This window comes from Elephas maximus, chromosome 20, assembly GCF_024166365.1.
Source record: "Elephas maximus indicus isolate mEleMax1 chromosome 20, mEleMax1 primary haplotype, whole genome shotgun sequence".
Lineage (NCBI taxonomy): Eukaryota > Metazoa > Chordata > Mammalia > Proboscidea > Elephantidae > Elephas > Elephas maximus.
The window spans coordinates 32,165,986-32,186,182 of NC_064838.1; the positions used below are offsets into that span (position 1 = coordinate 32,165,986).

The window sequence follows — 20,197 nt, forward strand, 5'->3', positions numbered from 1 at the left end:
ATAGAAGCAGAGAGAAGTAAATTTGTAGTCACTAAGAAGATGGCACAGGACCATGCAATGATTCCTTCTGTTATACATAGTGTTGCCATGAATCAGAGCCAACTTGATGGCAACTAACAACAACAAGTTTGCTACACAGTACAAAGATTTTCTTCTACACTGCAGTTCTTTAGAGAAAATTCAATGGTTCCCAAACTTGACTGCATATTGAAATTAACTGAGAACTTTAAAAAGCACTGATACCTACTTCTTACCCCAAAGAGATTGTGATTAACTGGTCTGGGCTTCAGAATTTTTAGAAAATCATCAAGTGATCCCAATGGGCAGACAAGTTTGAGAACCACTGGCTAACCTCAGGGTTGGGCCACGGTTTATTACAAACTCATCCACATCTTGGACCTCAAGGGGTCTTTGCAGAGAGATGGGTCTACTGTGGTTAAAAACCACTCCTAGTAATTCTGTGCATGAAGCTTTTTTTCTTAGAACACATTAAAAAAGGATGATTCCTATAATTATGAATTTTGAATAAGTAGATTCTGAATTAATGAGTGTTTTTTAATGTAACATAGCAGACCCAGGATTCTTTCTCATAGTCTAGTCATGCTGCCTGATCTTTCAAACTAGACGCTGAGTTATCAAAGACAGACCTTGAGGTGTTGGAGCGTCCCTGGTCTAGCTCATGCTAGTAGCATCCTTCACTCACTCCCTCCAAAAACCAAACTGTATTCTTTTCTAGAATTGGAAGTTCAGCATGCCTGTGCATTTTTGCTGAATGGCTTTTCCATAAATTAGACGGGACAAATGTATTTTATTGAGCAAATGGAATTTTAATAAGAAAGCTCTTTTTAAATTAGCTCATTCTATTAAGGATCTAATAAGTAAAAACAATACTGCAGAGAAATGTGCAATAAAAGCACCAGCCAGCTCGGTCTACAGAGTAAATTTTGGAAACATGCAAATGGAGTTTCACCAGGGAAAATACCCCTTGAGTAATAAACTTTCTGTTCAGATAGAAAATGTCTGCATGAGGAAAGGAACAGACCTCTTCGAGATAAAAATGGATGCACCAAACAGTATTTATAAAAATTGTCTCTCTCTTTGATTTTTATGTTTGGCAGTAAGACAGCAGCTAATTTGGTTTGATTTTAAAATTCCAGCAATTCTGAGGTCTGCACATTCTCTGTGGAATAACTCTCTCTCTACTAGAGCCAGACCTCAATTTTTCTTTGCCAAACTCATGTGCTAGAGAACTTTAGTTGACAGGTGCTTTTTCATTGTTTCTGTGAGAGCCAGATGCAGTGGAGTCAAAGCTGGTTTTCTGAGTCCAAGACTTTTCCTCCCATTTTCTGAGCATTCTCAGAAGGCAATGAAACATGTTTCTGATTGTGTGGGGGTCTACAGTTCCCTATCCTCCTGGAGTTCTTGCTGTCCATGCAAGAACTTGAATACTTGGATAATTATCTCAGTTTTAGAACATCTTCACGTAATGGGTAGAGAAGGAAGAAAGAATGTGTCAGTTAGAAACTCTGAGAGCAATAACATGAGAAATGGGTTAACCACTAAGGAAAAGAAAGTTTATCAACTGACATTTAAAATTCAGGGGTAAGGTAGTGCCAGTTTGGTGACTTGATGCCATCAAGGGCACATTCTTTTTATCTATCTCCTTTGCCATCCTCAGAATATTGCCTTTGTTCCTTAGGCTTTTCTCTTCATGGCTGCAACATGGGTGCTGCTGCTCCAAGCTCATATCTAAGTTCAAAAGCTGAAGAAAGCATATCTGTTTTCTGCCTCTCTTTTTTAAGAGTGAAGAACACCTTCCCAGAACTCCACAACAGACTTATCCTTGCTTTAATTGGCCAGAACTGCACGATTCCTTCTTTCTTAAACCATTTACCCATCTATCCATACAATCTGTATGTCATGCATGGTATTAATAAATGCCCTGGTGGTACAACCATTAAGCTTTCAGTTGCTATTCACAAGGTTGGCCATTCTAACTCATCCAGCAGCTCCATGGGAGGAAGACCTAGCGATTTGCTGCTGTAAAGATTACAGCAAAGAAAACCCCATAAGGCGATTTTACTTTGTCACACGGGGTCACTATAAGTTGGAATCCACTCAATGGCACCCAGCAACAACCTGTAAAGTTCTGTCCTCTTGCCAAGAGTTAGCATCTCAACAGCTGTTGCCCATGAGCCAGCTACTGAGCAGGTGCAGTACCCTATAACTATAAGCCATGGGTGTCCAGGAGGAAAAAGCATTATTTTCAGGGACTTTAAACCCACATCTTCTAAAGAAGATGGTGAACGTCCCACCTTTTCTGCTCATCTTCTTGCCTAAAATCTGGCTTTCCAACTAAATGAAACACAATTTAGTTAAACAGTTCAGAATGAACCCTAAATTTACATTCCTACTAGCCCTCTGGTGAAGTAAATTGACATTATAGTCGATTTTTCATAACTTTAAACGATTTTCCTCCCTTAAATAGAGGCCTATGGGCATTTGCAGCTGATTGTCCTTACGAAACAAGGCACTGCATTTGTGTAGATGGGTATAGATACACACTAATCATATGTGGTGCTTTAACACAATTCCAGCTGACCGAAGCTTTTAAAGGTTAGTTGGTACCTTTATGGGGCACAGATTATATTTTCAATAACGATTTTTGTTGGCAAAGCAAATAAATTAGACTTTTGTTCATTTGGAACAAGAGGCAACTTGGTTTAATATATGCAATTAAATTCAGTTGAGATCTACTTTAAATGAAAATTGAAAACAAATTAAGTAATCAGTCAGTGTAATGTTTTTGGTTACAGCTCTCGTATATATTTGGATAAGTTAAAAAAAAAAAAAAAAAAAAAAAGCTATTCGGCATTACTGGGCATTTTATTTTATTCCCAAGGAGAAAAAAATAGTGAGTTGGCAACATTTGAAATTGGCTGTAAAATATTATGTATAATGATAATTTGTTTTTATGTTTGTATGAGTGCTACGTTTATTCCCATCTATAGATCAAGTTTAATCATATGACGATGGACTAGTGTTAGGATCAGGCAATCTCATGTTTTGCTAATGAAATCTATTTATAGGTTTTTTTTTTGTTGTTGTTGTTATTAATCTTTCTTAGTAACCAAGAGTAGGATCTTTCAATTTGACATTTGGAAACATTTGTATTAATAATTGTGATTTTTGTAGGCTGCAACTTGTTGAAATTTGACATTTGTAAAGGGAATGCATGTCTTCTCCTCTCTTATTACAAGTTATTTCCTTGATTTTATGAGTTTGGGATGGCTGCCAGTGACTTACTGCCTCAAAAATGATGATGTCGAGGAAGACATGATTAGGTTTTATATTGAGTTAGATTTATTAGTGCTGACTGGGGTTTTGTGCTCACGCAAATGAGTTCATACTAGAGCCATCTGAAGATTCTCGGATCTCTGGTTAAAGTTTAAATTCAACCATTAGGAGGTTATGATATTTTATGGGGTTTGATCTTTCAGCTTTTTTTTTTTTTTTTTTTTGAGTGGTAGCTACATTTGATTCAGATTTTGAATGTAGTTCATATTCAAGTAACGATGGAAGCATCCCATCCTGCTCAGCATTACATCCTGTGTTAACACAACACTGAAATTCCAATGAGCAATAAATTACAAATTCTTTTCTTCCCTCCTTAGCTTTTAAAATTTTACATTTAGAAATTCCGGTATCTGTCTAACCTCTGCTTTGGTTCAATGCTATTAAAAATTCAGTTAGCTAGGTATGGAGAAAATCAGCTAAACTTGTTAGCTAGAATTCATTCCTTATAATGCTTTGCTAGCTAAGTATATCTTTTACAACTTGTGCATACTGAAAACTATTCGTTTAGCAGGTATGATATTCAGGACTCTTGATTACAAGTAACCAAAATGCAATTCGAAGTGGTTTCAGCATAGCAATACCTACTGGCATGTTGTTGTTACGTGCCATAGAGTTGATTTCGACTCACAACGACCCCATGTGACAAAGTAGAACTGCCCCACAGGGTTGCCTAGGCTCTAATCTTTATGGGAGCAGATTACCAGGTCTTTCTCCAGGAGAACTGCTGGGTGATTTTGAACTGCCAACCTTTAGGTTAACAGCCAAGCACTTAACCATTGTGCCACCAGGGCTCCTTATATAATAAACCAAAAAACAAACAAAGTCATTCCCGTAGAGTTGATTCCAACTCATAGTGACCCTATAGGACAGAGTAGAACTGCCCCGTAGAGTTTCCAAGGAGTGGCTGGTGAGTTCGAACTGCCAACCTTTGCACAGATAATTCCTGCTTCAGGCATAGTTATATACAGGAGCTCAAACAGGGTCACGAGTTCTTTCTAACTCTCCACTCTGCATTCCTCTGTGTTGACTTTTTTTTCTGCCAAACCCTTTCCTTCTTGTGGCCATGATCACCAGCAAGCTTACATCCTTGAAAACTCCACATTTAACAAAGATGTTTATTCCATGCAATTGCAGTAAAAGTCATGAATTTTAATTCCATGACCTGGGACATAACAATTCTCTGTGGCTAGCAGGTTAGAATGCATCAGTGGTTGACAAAGTAGGGTCCCTGGACAATTCCCAGCAGCAGGATCTGGGAACTTGTGGGAAATGTACATTCTCAGGCCCCACCCCAAGCGAATCAGAAAGTCTGGGATTGCAGCACAGCTGTCTGGGGCATAACAAGCCTTCCAGCTGATTCTGATGCAATGCTCAGGTTTGAGAAGCACTACAATACACTAATTGGCCAGGCCTGGGTTGTGTGCCGGACCCTAGAGCTTCAGGATGAATGGAACTCCACAGAAACCACATAGAAAAAAACCTGAGGAACCGATATCAGTGAAGGGGAAGAACAGTTACTGTGCAGGCAAAGTTGAGAGGCATCCGCTACAGTGATACCTGAGCCCAGTAGTGAAGTTTTCCATTGTTCCTGATGCCATTATTTCCCAGAAGACTGTTGATTATGAGCTTCTCTCCCAGGAAAAAAAAAAAAATTCTAATTAAGCAAATACGCTTTCACACTCCTCTAGGATACTGTGTTTTAGTTTAAATTCCATTTTCCCAGTAGGTATATGGACAATATTGACAGGTTTTCAGACCATATTATTTTCCCATTGAATGTTTCTGAACTGTTAGGATATATCAAAAAAAAAAAAAACAAACCCAAACCCATTGCCATTGAGTCAATTCTGACTCATAGTGACCCCATGTGACAGAGTAGAACTGTCCTATAGGGTTTTCCGGGTTGTAATCTTTCATGGCAGCAGAGTATCGTTGCTCCTCTGTGATAAATACAATAGGCTCACTTTGGTTTAAAATTTCTCAATGAAAATGGCATTCATGCCTGCAAGATATTAGGCAAAGTGGTCAGCGCTGCAATATTGGCCAACATAATTTAAATACAATTAAAAAATAAATACCGAATCAGGGAGATTAGTGTAATTTTTCAGGTCATTTCAGTTTTTTGTTTGGTTTTATAAACTTGGTTCGGAACACCTGCACTTCCTATTCCGGAGGAGGCAGTAGAATTCATGCCAACATTTCTCAGTTTATCTGGTGGTAAAAATCCTCTGGAAACCCTAGTGGTGTAGTGGGTAAGAGCTACTGCAGCCAACCAAAAGGCGCTCCTTGGAAACCCTATGGGACAGCTCTATTCTGTCCTTTACGGTCACTATGAGTTGGGATCAACTTGACAGCAATGGGTTTGGTTTTCTTAGAATCTTCTAATGTGGCACAAATGGTTTGCACTTGAGTACTAAAGGTTGGTGGTTCAAACCCCTCCGGTGGTGCCATGAAAGAAAATCTCCTGGAAAAATTTCAGCCAAGAAAACCCTAAGGAGCACAGTTCTACTCTGTAACACATGAGGTCATCTTAAGCTGGAATCAACTCGAAGGCAACAGGTTTGGTTTTGGTTTGGAAGAATACTTTGGGGTACTTGTTAAAAATACAGACTCCGAGCTTTTTTTTTTTTTCAGGATATTCTGATTTAGAAATTTTAGGGTGGGGACAGGAAATCTATAATAACGGTCACAGGAGATTCTTCTAATCAGGCTCATTTGGAACACACTGTATAGTGGTGAAGAGTAAGGATGCTGAAGTCAGAAGGCTTAGGGTCGAATCTTGGTTGTAGCTGTTACTAACCAAAAAAAATACCAAGCCAGTTGTCACTGAGTCATTTAGGACTCATGGTGACCCCATATGTGTTAGAGTAGAACCATGCTCCAGAGGGTTTTCAGCAGTTGAATTTTCAGAAGTAAATTGCAGGCCTTCCTTCCAAGGTGCCTCTGGGTGGACTGGAACCTCCATCCTTTTGGTTAGAAATGGAGTGCCACCCAAGGACCTATAACAAAAACCAAAACCCATTGCTCTTGAGTCAATTCGGACTCATAGAGACCCTATAGGACAGGGTAGAACTGCCCCATAGGGTTTCCAAGGAGCACCTGGTGGATTCGAACTGCCAGCCTTTTGGTTAGCAGATGTAGCTCTTAACCACCACACCACCAGGGATTCCATAGGACCTGTAGCTGAGGATAAATTGCTTAATCTTATCAAGCCTGACTTGATGAGATTAAACTTCTGTAATTACTGTTTGTATCTTCTCTTGAGTAATCCCCCGTCTCTCCTTCTTATTTCTTATGCTGCAGATAGAGGACATGCAGTGGGGTAAAGGGGTCCGGGAGATCCCCGCCTCTGTGTGCACACTACCATGTAAGCCTGGGCAACGAAAGAAGACACAGAAGGGTACCCCTTGCTGCTGGACCTGTGAGCCCTGCGATGGGTACCAGTACCAGTTTGATGAGATGACCTGCCAGCACTGCCCCTACGACCAGCGGCCCAACGAAAACCGAACAGGCTGCCAGGACATCCCCATCATAAAACTGGAGTGGCATTCCCCCTGGGCTGTCATCCCAGTGTTCCTTGCAATGTTGGGCATCATCGCCACCATCTTTGTCATGGCCACATTCATCCGCTACAATGACACGCCCATTGTCCGGGCTTCCGGCCGGGAACTCAGTTATGTTCTGTTGACGGGCATCTTCCTTTGCTACATTATCACTTTCCTGATGATCGCCAAACCCGATGTGGCAGTGTGTTCTTTTCGGCGAGTTTTCCTGGGCTTGGGAATGTGCATAAGTTATGCAGCCCTTTTGACAAAGACCAATCGGATTTATCGCATATTTGAGCAGGGCAAGAAATCTGTGACTGCTCCCAGACTCATAAGCCCAACATCACAGCTGGCAATCACTTCCAGTTTAATATCAGTTCAGCTCTTAGGTGTTTTTATTTGGTTTGGTGTTGACCCACCGAACATCATCATAGACTATGATGAACATAAGACAATGAACCCTGACCAGGCCAGAGGAGTTCTCAAATGTGACATTACAGATCTCCAAATTATTTGCTCCTTGGGATATAGCATTCTTCTCATGGTCACATGTACTGTGTATGCCATCAAGACTCGGGGTGTCCCAGAGAATTTTAATGAAGCCAAGCCCATTGGATTCACTATGTACACGACTTGTATAGTATGGCTAGCCTTCATTCCAATTTTTTTTGGCACCGCTCAGTCAGCAGAAAAGGTAAGTGAAAATGCGCACCAAACCTGCATTTCAAAACTGTATTCCTTTTCATAACTAGTGAAAGAAAATGGATTGTATAAAGTAAGAGGTTTTATATATGTAGAGTTAGGTATTCCTGAAAGCAGAAAAGCCCTAGATTAATAGTAGAAGGGTCTGAAACCTGCAGTGAAGTTTATTACATTTGTTCTACTGGAAACCAACCAGAGGTAGCCTTTCAAGTTCAAGTTAACTTTATTTATTATAGAATTATTTAATATAACAAGAGATTATCCAATACAAATTTAATCTATCTAAATTAAACCTTGCTATTCATTTGCCCCTTCCCATTTACACATGTATTTCTGTATGATTGGAGAAAAGGGCCACAGTGCCTTATCTTCTAAGTGGGTGTCTCTTAGCACACACCTCCGTGTGGATGCTCTCTGTCTCTTCCCACAGGCTGTCTGGGCTATCACTGTGGATCAGATCTGGTGCAAGAGCTAGATCAATATATTAGAGTTACCCAATAGTGCATACACAAAATATGGGTGAATATAGGAAAACGCTGGTTATCATTCCACCCTAGGTTCTCTTGTTGTTATTGTTGCTAGCTGCTGTTGAGTAGGCTCCTTATTCATGGTAATGGAATAAAATGCTTCTTGCACGTCATTCCCATATGGTTTTCTTTGGCTGATTTTGGCCAGGCCTTTCATCCTAGTTCATCTTAGTCTGGAAGCTCTACTGAAACCTGTTCAGCATCATAACACCATGTAAGGTTCCACTGACAGGTGGGTGGTGGCTATGCGTGAGGGGCATTGGCTGGGAATTGAACCCAGATCTCCCACACAGAGGGAGAAAATTCTATAACTGAACAACTACTGCTTCTTAAAAAAAAAAAAAAAAAAAAGCCAAACCCATTGCCGCCAAGTCGATTCCAACTCATAGCAACCCTATAGGACAGTGTAGAACTGCCCATAGAGTTTCCAAGGAGCGCCTGGTGTATTCGAACTGCCAACCTTTTTGGTTAGCAGCCGTAACACTTAACCACTATGCCACCAGGGTTTCCACTACTGCTTCTGGAAGTACATTATTCACATCAAGCGATTCAGAGAGAGATGAGAGGCTTAGCTCTCCAGCAACGGGAGAGGGAGGGACAACATGCAGCAGAGCAAGCCTCATCGAGCCATGAAAGCTCAAGGTTTTCAAAATGAATGGGCCCTAGCATGTTGGTCCAAGACACGTTTAGTCCGCATGCTGGTGCCATTGCTCGCTTCCCCCATCTGGTTGTAAGTTTTAAGAATCCATAAATTATGCAGCCCTTACGTGTTGATTAGAGCCCTGGTGGTGCAGTAGTTAAGAGCTGCAGCTGCTAACCAAAAGGTCAGCAGTTTGAATCTACTAGCTGCTCCTTGAAAATTTCATGAGGCAGTTCTGCTCTGTCCTATAAGGTCCTTATGAGTTGGAAGCAACTCAGTGGCAATGGGTTAATGTGTTGATTAGGAACACTGGTGGGACAGTGGTTAAAGGGCTCGGCTACTAACTGAAAGGTCAGTGGTTTGAGCCCACCAACTGCTCTGTGGGAGAAAGATGTGGCAGTGTGTTTCCATAAAGATTTCAGCCTTGAAAACGCTATGGAGCACTAATAGTCTGCCCTGTGGCATCACTCTGAGTTGGAATCAGTTGGAAGGCAATGGATTTAATGTGTTCATTCTTGATGCAATTCATGTATTTCTAGCTATAGGTTTGACATGTATGCAAATTAGGCAATGCTGTGGCGTCAGTTCTAGACGAGATTAGTACACTTTTGACTCCTTTACTTGCTAAGCCAGCCATGCTTTTTGTATATGCAAATTAGGCAACCCTAACACGTTGATCCTACTAAGATGTAGTGGCCTTCGCTGGATGTAAGCAGCCCTGACACCCTAGTACTGATAAAATACTGAGGCCAAAACTAGGACTTAGAGACCTAATTCACAAACACCATAAGAGGGACCCTGGTGGTTCAATGGCTAAGCACTTGGCTGGTAACTGAAAGGTTAGCAGTTTGAACCTACCAGCAATTCCACGAGAGAAAAAGACCTGGAGATCAGCTCCCGTAAAGATTACAGCCTAGGAAACCCTATGGGGCAGTTCTACTCTGTCACATGGGATTGCTATGAGTCAAAGTTAACTTGACAGCAACCAACGATAACAACATAGGAGAAGTAGAAATACCTGGATGTTGCAAATGGTTACACGCTTAGCTACAAACCCAAGGGCTGGCAGTTCTAATTCACCCAGAGGCACCTCAGAAGGAAGGCCTAGCGATCTACTTCCACCAAAAGGTTACAGCCACTGAAAACCCTCTGGAGCACAGTTCTACTCTGACACACAATGAAGTTGCCATGAATTGGAATCAACTGGACAACAATTGGTTTGGTTTTTTGGTTTCATAGCAAAGAGCACAGTTATAGCTTGATTAGCGAGTAAGACACTGGGGGATCTACCCTGGTTCCCTCTTACTTTGCACAAAGCATTTAAACATCCTGGAGCTTAATGCCTAAAAGAAGGGGGAAAGAATTGAAATAGAAATGTCTAAAAACTTACAAAAATCTCTGCATCCAGGAAGTAGTTGAATCTGATTTTTCATTGTTACTTCTGTTTTCTGCATAATCATATAAAGCATCAATGACATTTGCTGGTTTTCCAACTGAAAAAGATGCCTTTTTCCTAAACAGTTTGATCCAGAAACTGTAGGTTTGGGCTGTGTTAAAAAAAAAAAAAAAAAAAGTAGATATTTCTTGAACCCACAGCAGAATTCTAAAACCAAAGACAGTGAATGGATCCTAGATTATAGTTTTAGTCATAAAGTGTCTTAGAGAAAATTATTCTAAAATATTAAGCTCAACGAGAATAGTATGTTTCCAGCAACATGTTTCAAATTCATAATACATGTTTACTGTCTGTAAAACCAACTTGAATTTCATTTTGCTGCTTTTCTGTATCCCTGGGCCAAGGGAATAGTAAAATATGAGTTAGGGTAGTGAAATGCAATAGAGAGAACGAGACAAAAAGAACGCCCTCAAATGTATGCTGATAAGTTGATAACTATTGAACTTTTTATGGGGAAGGATGTGCATCATCAAAGCTGGTGGGGAGAATAATTATTGTATTATTAAAACCACCACAATACCCCATGAAACAGGCTAAAAACAGTAAACCCTTATAATCTGTTCTTGAGGGATATAAAAAGGGAGGAATAATTGCCGTGGTTTTATGGAAGAGCCTGGCTGCAATGCGTATTTGGCAATATATGTCTCCATCATTTCATTTTTCACTTCTAGCCATTTCTAGCCATGACCATGGATCTTTTCGATAAGGTCAGGGGTATAATTTACTCCTTTAAAAACCAGAGAACGGTACAAGGTTTCAGAAATTGTTAATTCCACCAATTCTAGTTCTGGAAGACATTGCACTGATAGAAACTGAATGCGGGAAATATTAAGCTGTCTTTGAACAGTCTTTTCCCAAAGCTTTCAAAGGCACATTATTTCTCTTTGTATACTCTCAATGGGACATGATGTACATAGTTGATGAGCACAATTAAAGGTACTGAATTGCCAAATGGGAACTGTGACTTGTGATATGAAAATGCACACACCCTAATGGTAAGCATATGGCAAGAGAAGCAAGAGCAACCAATTAAAAAATAGCACTTTGTGTACATGAAACCATAGAGTTTAAATTGTGCAAAAGCAGTGAATTGCCAAATGCACAAAGAGATCTCAGAACAAGGCGTTTTGCCAAGCGAGCAACCTATAGGATCACAGGTCTTCCGTTTTTGTTTAGATTTAACAGTTTAAGTGCTTTAAGTGGGAGAATTCCATTGTAACAAAAATAAATAAAAATAAGATTAGTCAGTGAGTTTGGTAATAACTATTTACTGTTTCAGGAAATTGAAATCATTTTGATTATGCTAGCGATATCTTTGGGAAAATCTCATCAGTTGAGTTCATTAGCACAACATAAAGTATAAGCCGTGTTTCTTACTTTCTTGGAAAATGTCAATTCCCGTGAAATTTCTTTTTGCTTTTGTTAAGGAAGATGCAGGATCACTTGTTTTATCATTTCTAACCTTGTGACTTCCAGAATGAGTATCTGGCAATAGGGCCAGGGAGGTAAGCAGCGAATTTTAGCCACAAGAGAATGATTCAGGGTTTTCAGGAATTGTATTTAGGAGGCTATAATGATACAAGGGAAACCCTGGTGGTGTAGTGGTTAAGAGTTCAGCTGCTAACCAAAAGGTCGGCAGTTCAAATCCACCATGTGCTCCTTGGAAACCGTATGGGGCAGTTCTACTCTGTCCTGTAGTGTCACTATGAGTTGAAATCGACTCAATGGCAACACGTATTTTTTTTTTTTTTTTAATGTTACAAGAGAGTCTCTGGGTGGTGTAAACAGTTAACACACTAGGCTGCTAACCGAAAGGTTGGAAATTAAAGTCTGCTCAGAGGCATCTTAAAAGAAAGGCCTGATAATCTACTTCCCAAAAAATCAGCCATTGAAAACCCTGTGGAGCACAATTCTACTCTGGCACACATGCAGTCACCACGAGTCAGAGCTGACTTGACGACAACTGGTCTGGCTTTGGTTTTAATGATTCAGGTAAACACTGCAGATGATAGAGCTATTGCTAGTTGTCCTACAACAGGGTGAAAATATCTCCTTGTCATTGACTGGAGCGTGTTTCCGTCTGTTGGGGGACTAGATTGCTTTCCATAAAAAAACAAAGGGTATACCTATACAGGGATTTGTGGAAGTAGCCTGGAAAAGAAGCATAATTCAGGCAGGGAGGGTACAGACTAACCTTCTACAGACGATATGCTCATCAGAGCTTTTTAACCAGTTGTTGTTTGAAAGAGCTTTCTAGACAAACCAATATATCATTCCTTACACATGGACAGGAAGACAAGCTTTGCACCACTTGGCTCTGCAAAGGGAATGTAAACCTTGGTATAAAAGGAATGGGATCAGAGGGTCTCAAAGATCTTCCTCTGTGTGCATGGATAGATAGGAGGAGGTGGTAGGAAGAGAAAAAGAAAAGGGTTGAGGCAATTGCTGATCAGAGCAAACTGCTGGGAAAAGAGTAGTGGCTTCAAAGAAGGAATGTGTCCTCTAAACCTTTGCATTCAAAATAGCATCCACAAACACCCTTCTGCACACATCAGAACAGGACCAGGGTGGATGTCTAGTGTGTTATAAGACTTAAATAATAGGATTCTTTGATCACTTTGGAGTATTATTCTACTGAAATGACAAGATCAAGGCTACATTGCTAAATCTCTGACCATTTAAGGGCCCTTAACTCAGTGATTCTCAAAGTTGTGTCCCTGATAATCACCCAAGATTACTGCATGTCTGCCCTCCCCAACTGATTCAATAGGGTTAGGGTGGGACATACGACTCTATATTTTTAAACAAGTATGCTGGAAAAATGCCTGTGGAAACCAAACTTGCTATTTAAAACTGTCTTCACAGTTTCTTCCCAATCCGCAGAAGACATCCTATAAATATTTATTTGATTTCTAATATTAGAGCTTTAGGGAATAAATTAATTTCCATCCCTAACAAATGCGAGATCCAGGAATCAAGGAACCAGGAAATCAGAAAGACACTATCAAGGATCAAAAACAAAGTCAAAGATTAGAGGATCTGAGAGAAGTATCAACCCGAGATTTGGGTAGTGAACCTTATATCCAGGCCCAAGGCAATGGTCCTGGGATCTGAGATTACAAGAAGATAGGCATATAGAAGGTGTTTTCCAGAGGTATTTCTTGAAGGACTGGGACTAGATGCCAGTGCAACAATGGGCTCAAACATAGCAATGGTTGTGAGGATGGTTCAGGATTGGGTGCTGTTTCATTCTGTTGTACATTGGGTTGTTATGAGTAGGAACTGACTTGACAACACTTAACAATGACAATAACGATTCTTAAATTAGACTTTTGGCAAGAATCAAATCTTTTCAAAGTGGCAGATCAAATTAATTTTAAATATCAGTGGAAGTTGGTAAGTTTAAATACCTGCTATCCTTTCTTGGGATGAAATACTCCTCTATTTGTTGTTGTTGTTAGGTGCCATTGAGTCAGTTCCAACTCATAGCGATCCTATGTACAACAGAATGAAGTACTGCCCGGTTCTGCATCATCCTCACAATTGTTGTTATATTTGAACCCGTTGTTGCAGCTACAATGTCAATCCATCTCATTGGGAATATTCCTCTTTTTCGCTGACCCTCTGCTTTACCAGGCATGATGTCCTTCGCCAGGGACTCATCCCTCCTGATAACATGTCCAAAGTATATGAGTCGAAGTCTCGCCATCCTTGCTTCCAAGGAGCACTCTGGCTATACTTCTTACAACACAGACTTATTCATTCTTCTGGCAGTCCATGGTATATTCAATATTTTTCGCCAACACCACAACATATGTTAAACTATGTGTGGTCTTCCCTCTGATGCAATGCTACCACCCTCTGGTTTCGTGGGCCTGGGCTCTATGGTCAAGCCAACAATGAGGTGAAAAGTAGTTGGGATCAAATTGTGAAGTGCTGTTTGGACTTTCTTCTTGAAGATATGGAGAGCCAACAAAAGTCTATAAACTCGGGAGGAATGTGAGCAGAGGGTGTTTTGGGATGGGAATTTCAGGGATGGCACTTGAGATGAATCAGTTGGTGTCCAGTCAACCCTGACACATGGGGACCTCATGTGTCTCAGAGCAGAACTATGTCTGAGTGAAGTAAATGGTTAATACACTCGGCTGCTAACAAAAATTTGGTGGTTTAAGTCCACCCAGAGGTGTCTCAAAATAAGGTCTGGGGATCGACTTCTGAAAAATCAGCCATTGAAAGCCCTCTGGAGCTCACTTCTACTGTGTTAGCACCAACTGAATGGCCTTTTTTGGTTGAGGATGCGTAAGGATTAGAAGCATCCAGAAGTAAGAAAACTAGTTAAGTATCACAAAAGATGGCATTGGTTTGAAGAAAGCCTGTGGGACTAGAAAAGATAGAGCAGGTTTGAAATCTTATTTGAACTTTTGAACATTAAAAGAGTATTTGAATAGATTATGCTTTATCCTTCTGTTGTATTACATTGTTTTGTTATTTAAATAGAGATACACGCACAGATTTTTTTTTCCTTTTTAGATTTTAGAAGTAACATTATCCACTAGTTAACCTTTTCTCAGAAACTCACTAAGTGGGGAAAGAGAAAGGACTCCCATAATCCCATCCCCTAGAGGCAATCATTGTCAACAGTTTGATGACTCTGCTCCTAGATGTGCAAATACATACACGTTCACACACACACACATATTGTAAAACAAAAATCCTTACTTTTCCTTCTGGAATGCTTAGGAAGCAGCCTTTACCTTGTATGTAAAAACAGTGGAAAAGCACATCCCAATGGCTTGATTTTGCTGAGACCAATTATGCAGCCATGCTGTGATGGGCAGGCTTAATGGTTGATGAGATCTTGCTTCTGCTCTTTGGTTTTGCCTGATCATGTTTATGTCAGAAGCATAGTAAACCATCCTCTTTCTGTTGCCTGCTGTGACCTTAGTGATAACTGAGCTGCTTTCTAAACAGTCCTCTGAAACCAGCTGTTTACACAGCTGGTATCAGTCAATGGCTTGGGATGGCACAGTCTCCTCTTTTCTCCTTCTGTGATGCATCAGCTGATTTCAGGTACAGTCACCTAGGATAACTGGAGCCTTCCTCATCCTTTAGCCAGAAGAGCTAGTTCAGCAGGTAAAAGCCAAGAGCCTGTATAAAACTGAACTGAGCTGGAACTAACAGGGAAATAACTTACTACGTTAAAACAAAGGCCCCATCTTAAAAGCTTGTGAGCAGCCATCTAAAATACTCCACTGGTCTCACCCCACCTGGAATAAGGGAGAAAGAAGAAAACCAAAGACACAAAAAAATATTAATCCAAAGGACTAATGGACCACAACTACCACAGCCTCCACCAGACTGAGTCCAACACAACTAGATGGTGCCTGGCTACCACCAATGACTGCTCTGACAGGGATCACAATAGAGGGTCCCAGACAGTGCTGGAGAAAAATGTAGAACAAAATTCTAACTCACACACACACAAAAAAAGACCAGACTTACTGGTCTAACAGAGACTGGAGAAACCCTGAGAGTATGGCCCCCGGACATGGACACACTTATAGCTCAGTAATGAAGTCACTCCTGAGGTTCACCCTTTAGCCAAAGATTAGACAGGCCCATGAAACAAAATGAGACTAACTGGGCACAGCAGCCCAGGGGCAAGGATAAGAAGGCAGGAGGAGACAGGAAAGCTGGTAATGGGGAACCCAAGTTCTAGAAAGGAACATGTTGTGGGTTTGGCAGCCAATGTGACAAACAATATGTGTATTAATTGCTTAATGAGCAACTAGTTTGTTCTATAAACCTTCATCTAAAGTACAATAAAAAAAACCAAGGCCCCAACTATTCAAACCTTGAACAGAACAAGGTTTGAACTCTGGGAAGTGAAACTCCTGAGAAAAAGGAAGTCTCAAGAAGAGAACTTGAATCTTCTTCCCTGTAGAGTTCTCCTGGTAGCTGTATTTTTGGCTTTAGGGGTCTTTCACTTGGAGACTTCAGCCACCAAGAGACCTAGTCATAAGGAATCAGGCCTTAACTTTACAGCCAGAACCAAGGCAGTTGAACAAAACTCTGCTCTTTGGCTAATCTCAGAGAATCAGAGCCCACCTATCATTCTCAGAAAGAACTTTCTCAAAGTACGGGAAATCATAACAGAAAATAGTCTGCTGGTGGGCAGTCAGGACACTACCAAATCTGGTGTTGAGTCCTGAGATCCTACGCTAAAAGTCATAATACTGACCCAGCCAGTATTTCTTTTAGGTCATGGTTACCCTCTTGTCTTCCTCTGGTCTTAGAAGCAGCCTCTTAGTCATTACTCATTACCTCAACAACCCGTGTTACTCTGAACCTAATCATTGCACATTTTGGACAAGTCACTTAAACTCTTTGGGCCTCAGTTCTTAATTATTTCTACGTATAGGTTTATAGGTTTAGTTGGCACAGTGGTTAAGAGACTGGCTACCAATCAAAAGGTCAGCAGTTTGAATCCACGAGCTGCTCCTTGGAAACCCTATAGGGCAGTTCTACTCCGTCCTCTAGGGTGACCATGAGTCAGAATCAACTTGGCGGGAATAGGTTTTTGAGTAGCTTTACTTAAGAAAAAATGAGATAATGGATTTAAGTTTATTAGCACAAATAATAATAATAAAAAGATGGGTCAATGAGGATGCAAAGCAGATACAGCTCTCATATAGTGTTGGTGGGAATGCAAAAATGGTACTACCACTTTAGAGAACAGTTTCTTAAAAAGTTAAACATACACCTACCCTACGACTCAGCCATTCTACACTTAGGTGTAAACCTAAGAGAAATGAAAGAATATGTCCATACAAATACTTGGACAAGAATGATTTTTGCAGCTTTATTTGTAATAGCCCCAAACTGGAAACAAACACAAATATCCATCAACAGGTGAAAGGATAGACAAATAGTGATCTATCCATACAAAGGACTACTACTCAGTAATAAAAAGGAATGAACCATCGATATTTGCAAGAGCATGAATAAATCTCAAAATAATTATGCTGAGTAAGAAAACTCAGATGAAAGAAAGAGTAGCTACTGTATGATTCCATTTATATAAAATTATTTTAAAAATTCAAATTAATCTACAGTGACTAAAAGCCGATTGGTAGTTGGCTGGAGATGGGGAATGGGTGAGAGGTGAGGGAGGAGTTTTAAAGGGACACCAAAAAAAACTTTTGGAGGTGATATATGTGTTCAGTATCTAGGTTGTGATGACAGTTTTGCGTATGTCAAAACTGACCAAATGGTATACTTAAAATATGCGCAGGGTTATATATAATTATATATCAGTTATACCTCAATAAAGCTGATAAAAGATAGATAGCTTTACATGGAAACCCTTTCACTCCTCTTCCTCCTTTTTCTTTAAACTTAAACAAAGTGCCCTTATGTTGCTTGGCCTATTTGCACAGTACAATGAGGAACTAAACTATAATTGTATAAAAAGTGAAAGTGTACCGAGTTCTTCACTTTCCAGACTGTGCTAAATACTCAGTAAAAGGAAGCTTTGATGATCATTGCACCCTAGGAGACCCTCAGCAAAAACATCCATTTAGGCCAAGGCAAGAAGGTTGGACAGAAGGTAAGATAGGTGTATATTTGGGAGAACCACAGTAGAAACTGTAGTATGGGTTGGGGGTAACAACAGCTGACGCTGGAGAGATGGATGGAGGTGAAATTCTGGAGGACGCTGTATGCTGTATTAAGACCTGGACTTTGTTTTGTAGGCAAAAGGGGGTCTTCAGTGGGCTTTAGGGAGGGTGTGTAAGTAACATCGTCATGTCTGTGGTTTAGAAAGGTTACTGTGGTTACAACATGAATAATGAATGGCGTGATAGTTCATATGTAAAATTCTACCCTGGGAAGATAGACAATGGCCACTAGTGATGATTTAGATGGGCTTTTCCTATGCCTAGGTTTTTCAGCCCATAGCGGTATACAATCTAAGGGGTGAGGAAAAGTGGGGACAGTCTCTTGAAAGAAAAATAGGATCAGAGCTAAGAGCCAGCTGTGACCTAACCTAACCAGTTGTTGTTGAGTCAACCCTGACTGATGGCAACCCCGTGTGTGTCAGGGTAGAACTGTTCGCCATAGGGTTTTCAGTGGCTGATTTTTGAGAAGTGGATTGCCAGGCCTTTCTTCCAAGGAGGCTCTGAAAGGATTCGAACCTCCAAACTTTTGGTTAGCAGCCGAGTGCATTAACTGTATGCCCCACCCAGGGATTCTTTTTCCCCTTCAGTAAAGGAAACAAACAAACCTCCCATTAAAAAAAAGTCAGGTGGGACCCTGGCTTTATCTTTGCTGTCTTCCCTGCTCTGTACGATAAAGCTTTTGAACACTGCCCTCGATCTACATCACAGTAATAGTGGACATAGATTCTGGGTATTAGTAGCAGTTGCTTTTTTAGCAAAAAAAAAAAAAGCATATTCTAGAAACACTGTGCACAATCTTCCTTTCCATTAGGTATTCCCTTATGTTGCCAGAGTGCTGGCTTCTTCCAAAGAGAATGGGTCCCTGACTTTTGAACTCTAAGGAGTCTCTAATGAATAAAGCTGTCCTCAGCTGGCTGGCTCCTGGATGTCGTGAGTTCAGGACACATGACATCTGCTATGGAGGTGTGTACCTTCAGATGGCCCAGCTTGGTGACCTGTGCCTTTGATAGCTCTCTATCCCAGCTCAGAACCATGTTTGACTCTTTTGGTCCGACTAGTTTGGCCATAACAAAATCCATTAAAATCTTCATGGGTCAGGAAGTGAGTGGGACAAGTAAATAATAATCCAGTTGCAGGCTTCAAGGAGGGCTCATGTGTAATGCCTCAACTCTGATAGAACAAAGGTCATAATTCTCATTCAATCCTGTGTGCATGAGGGAGTTGGGGAAGGAAAGGGGATATAGATAGTCAACAGAGAAACTGTAGTATGAGATTGAGAGCAAACTCTGACAAGGAATGTAGAAGACAAGTCAGTGCTACTAATTAGCAACTGCTGGGAGTCTCAGATGTTTCTAACACTTGGAGCTGGTACCTCATGCATAGGGGGTCATCAGTAAAAATCTATTGGTGGACAGCCGAATAACTGAAACAACATCCCATTGTCTTATATTCCCTTTTCCTACCAACTATAGTGGGGAAACTGGATTTCTGTGACAAAATGAAATGATAGCCTTTTCCATTTCCCAAAGCCCTTTATTAGGATCTAAAATTCAGTAGAAGTCCCTGGGTGGTACAAATAGTTAATGTGCTTACTGCTAACCGAAAGGTCAGAGGTTCAAGACTACCCACCGGCACCTCAGAAGAAAGGCTGAGCAATCTACTTCTGAAAACTCAGCCACTGAAAACCCTATGGAGCATAGTTCTGCTTTGACACACATGGGTTCGCCAGGAGTCAGAGTTGAGGCTATAGCAAATGGCGTGTTTTTTTTTTTTTTTTAATTCACCAGATGTGCTTATCAACCATCCACACACAGCTCTTAACCCTGAAATAAGATGGTAAAGCCTTCTTCTCTTGCTTGAGCATTATTAGAATTTTTCGTTCAATTGTTGTATCAGTAGTTTACCCTTGGAAACCCTGGTGGTATAGAGGTTAAGTGCTATGGCTACTAATCAAAAGGTTAGCAGTTCAAATCCACCACGCGCTCCTTGGAAACCGTATGGGATAGTTCTACTCTGTCCTCTGGTAGAAAAGTCAAACAGTATACTACTATGAGTAGGAATCAACTCGACAGCAACAGGATTGGGTTTTTTGTTTTTTGCTTTTTTTTGGTTTAGTTTAACTTTGCTTGTTGTTTATCAGCTTTTTTTTTTTTGGACATATTTTCAGCATTAGCATATCTGAAGGTTCTGATCCTACTAAGCTTTTAATTGAGTACTGTCCCAATTTAGTAACTAGCACAGAGATGCTGAAGTCTTATAAAACGGTTATCCCCACTCCTGTTCACACAACA

The 20,197-nt window shown here is 40.6% G+C and overlaps 1 protein-coding gene across 2 annotated transcripts in view; it reads left to right on the plus strand.

The window, feature by feature from the left end:
- Nucleotides 1–20,197, plus strand: part of GRM7 (glutamate metabotropic receptor 7) — a 1,070,009-nt gene that overhangs the window by 892,252 nt on the left and 157,560 nt on the right. For both annotated transcript variants that reach the window (XM_049862738.1, XM_049862739.1), the window contains one exon: nt 6,661–7,596. In XM_049862738.1, coding sequence (XP_049718695.1) covers nt 6,661–7,596 — 936 coding nt within the window. The remainder of the gene's footprint in view (nt 1–6,660; nt 7,597–20,197) is intronic.